This window comes from Aplysia californica, unplaced genomic scaffold (assembly GCF_000002075.1).
Source record: "Aplysia californica isolate F4 #8 unplaced genomic scaffold, AplCal3.0 scaffold00348, whole genome shotgun sequence".
NCBI classification, from domain to species: Eukaryota; Metazoa; Mollusca; class Gastropoda; order Aplysiida; family Aplysiidae; genus Aplysia; species Aplysia californica.
In genome coordinates, this window is record NW_004797618.1 from 282,451 (window position 1) to 285,000 (window position 2,550).

The window sequence follows — 2,550 nt, forward strand, 5'->3', positions numbered from 1 at the left end:
TGTGTGTGTGTGTGTGTGTGTGTGTGTGTGCGTGCGTGCGTGTGCAAATGTGTGTGTGTGTGTGTGTGTGTGTGTGTGTGTGTGTGTGTGTGTGTGTGTGTGTGTGTGTGTGTGTGTGTGTTTATGAGTATAAAAATTAATTGTGTACGTGTGAGTTTGTGTGTAGTACTAAATGTCTCTGTGTGGGCGTGTGTATGAAAGGGCGCGCTTGCTTACATGTCATTGTATTAGCCTATTGAATAAAAGAGTTGCTATTTTACAAAACGAACTTACCTTAGAAAAAGCCAACCTCAACAAGAAAGATGGCAGATTAGCAAGTGTGGGCAATGCAGTCCGATATTCAAGAAAACATCCAAACTATACGCATAATAACATGAACTAACGGACCTATTCACAAAGGCTATTAATTTGTGGGGGCAAAACATTGAAAAAAAAACTGTCAAACAGTCCCAGTGCAAACAAGCATGAATAAAATATTATGAATCCTAGGGCCTGAAGCTAGCAGCAAAGCCCTTAATATAAACTGAATTATAAATAAGTTCGTTCCCACTGCATGACAGACTATTGATCTTACTTTCGGTCAGGCCGCTATCTTGAGGCTCTGTCACGGTCTAATTAACACAAGGCGTCTCCGGCTTTAGGTATACTTTTATCACTTTATGTAGGCCGTTTGCCTAATATGACACAAACACACAGGTTCAAGATCGAGATAATCGTGGTCTCTAGGGAGAGGAGAAAGATAGCGGAGCCTACTAACATACCCGAAAGAGACTAAAAACCTCACTCAGTAGACTGTAAACAAACCCGGAAAGCTGTAGTTAAAGTGTGGCTATACAGCTGGGCAAAGCTTGGGAGGGGGAGGGGGGGGGGTGGAAAATTCATCAGTGATTTCAGAATACTTTTAATTAAACTACTTATGAGCCATACACCCTTAAGTATACAAGTACATGCACTGGCGAAGTAATCTTTTTCATAAAAATAATTTACTGTATAAAGTAGTCTTTCATGTGAGGACGCAACAGATTTCATTATCGTTTCGCTTTTATATCGGTTTAATCAAACATATCTCACAAAAATGAACCTTCAACACTAACTTACAAACCAACACATGAACACATCTTGAATAAAGCGCGCCCATACTCTTTAGAAGACAAGCGTTCAATGCAAGAAAGATCGGCAGAATTAATAGTCACGACAGCTGCCAGATTTGAAGACAAATTATTCGATAAACTGTTCCACGAGTACAGTTTAGAAACAAACAAACAAACAACAACAACAACAACAACAACAAACGACGACGACAACAACAACAACAACAACAACGACGACAACAACAACAAATAATGACTCATTTCTTTTTATTTTCGTAGTTTACTGAATCATCACTGATTAACTCATTGGTTGATTGACTGATTGATTGTTGTTGTAGTTGTCACTGTTGTCAACAGTATCAACAACAACAACAGCACTAATAATAATAACAAAAATAATATTTAAAAAATAATAATAGCAGAATAAGAGGGAGGAGGAGGAGGAGGAGGAGGAGAATGAGGGAGAGGAGCAGGAGAAGAAGAAGACGAAGAAGTTAAAAAAATATCTATAAAAAAAGAACTTACTCCATATGGGGAGAGAAGGTTTGGCAGCTATAGCAGTCAAGGTAAGGGACATACCCGTCCGGACATCTTCTTCTTAAAAAACACAACTCAACCCAAAACAAAAGTCGAGTAAGTGCATGAAAATTCTTCGTTAAACCTGCTATAATGAAAACTAGGTCACGAGGAAAATGCGCAAACACTGAGATATTGTAGCAAACTACATCATGTACGACAAGTAGTCCATATCGCAGGACATAACCTTACAACGTGTTACTAAACATGTATGTTTGATTAGTGCTATTGACAGGAAAAATTGATATACACAGGCTCTTCACATAGTGCATTGATGACTTTGGAAGGGACTCCTTACTCCTGTCCACGTCTTTGTATTATAACCTAGACGCTCAGAGTAGTATAAGAACGTACAGACTATAACCCATTGTATGTTGCCCCATGCCCATTCCTTCGCAAGTGACAGTACCTGGGGTTGAAAATGGGACGTTTTGATGTTACCCGCATCCATTGGTGTTTTTTTTTTTCTTTTTTTTTCTAGTAGTTGCTGGTTTGTTTCAGTTCTTCAAAAATAATATTTAAAACATTCTTTAAAAATAACGGGTTATTCGTTATTCAGCAGCCTGTAGTTTTTATTTTTTGTTTTGTTTTGGGAGTTGTTTTTTTAATTTCCCAAAATATATTGTAGCTTAGGGTGTGACACCCGCACTGACACCATCTTGATCATTTAGGAGGTGGGATACTTCAACACCGCCATGGGCAGAGAGGGATACACCGTACGTGCAGACAGCCTTCGCGAAAATCGAACTTCTGTGACCAAATTTTTTATACAAAGGGCCTTAACCCTACATCCAAAACGCCGATCTTTTTGTTTCTATTATTGAACCATTTAACAATTTTTTTAAAATCCCAAACAAATTTAGAAAAAATGGATCTAGCCCCC

At 38.4% G+C, this 2,550-nt stretch overlaps 1 protein-coding gene across 3 annotated transcripts in view; it reads right to left on the reverse strand.

Annotated features, from left to right (window-relative positions):
- Positions 1-2,550, reverse strand: part of LOC101863829 — a 26,967-nt gene that overhangs the window by 19,071 nt on the left and 5,346 nt on the right. The window contains exon 1 of one of the 3 annotated variants that reach the window (XM_013085133.2): positions 1,617-1,691. The exons of 1 other annotated variant lie outside the window; for it this stretch is intronic. In XM_013085133.2, the coding sequence (XP_012940587.1) occupies positions 1,617-1,621 (5 nt within the window). In that variant the 5' untranslated portion in view covers positions 1,622-1,691. Of the gene's footprint in view, positions 1-273; positions 461-1,616; positions 1,692-2,550 lie in introns of those variants that run through there. One more of the 3 variants, XM_013085134.2, reaches the window with a different exon arrangement.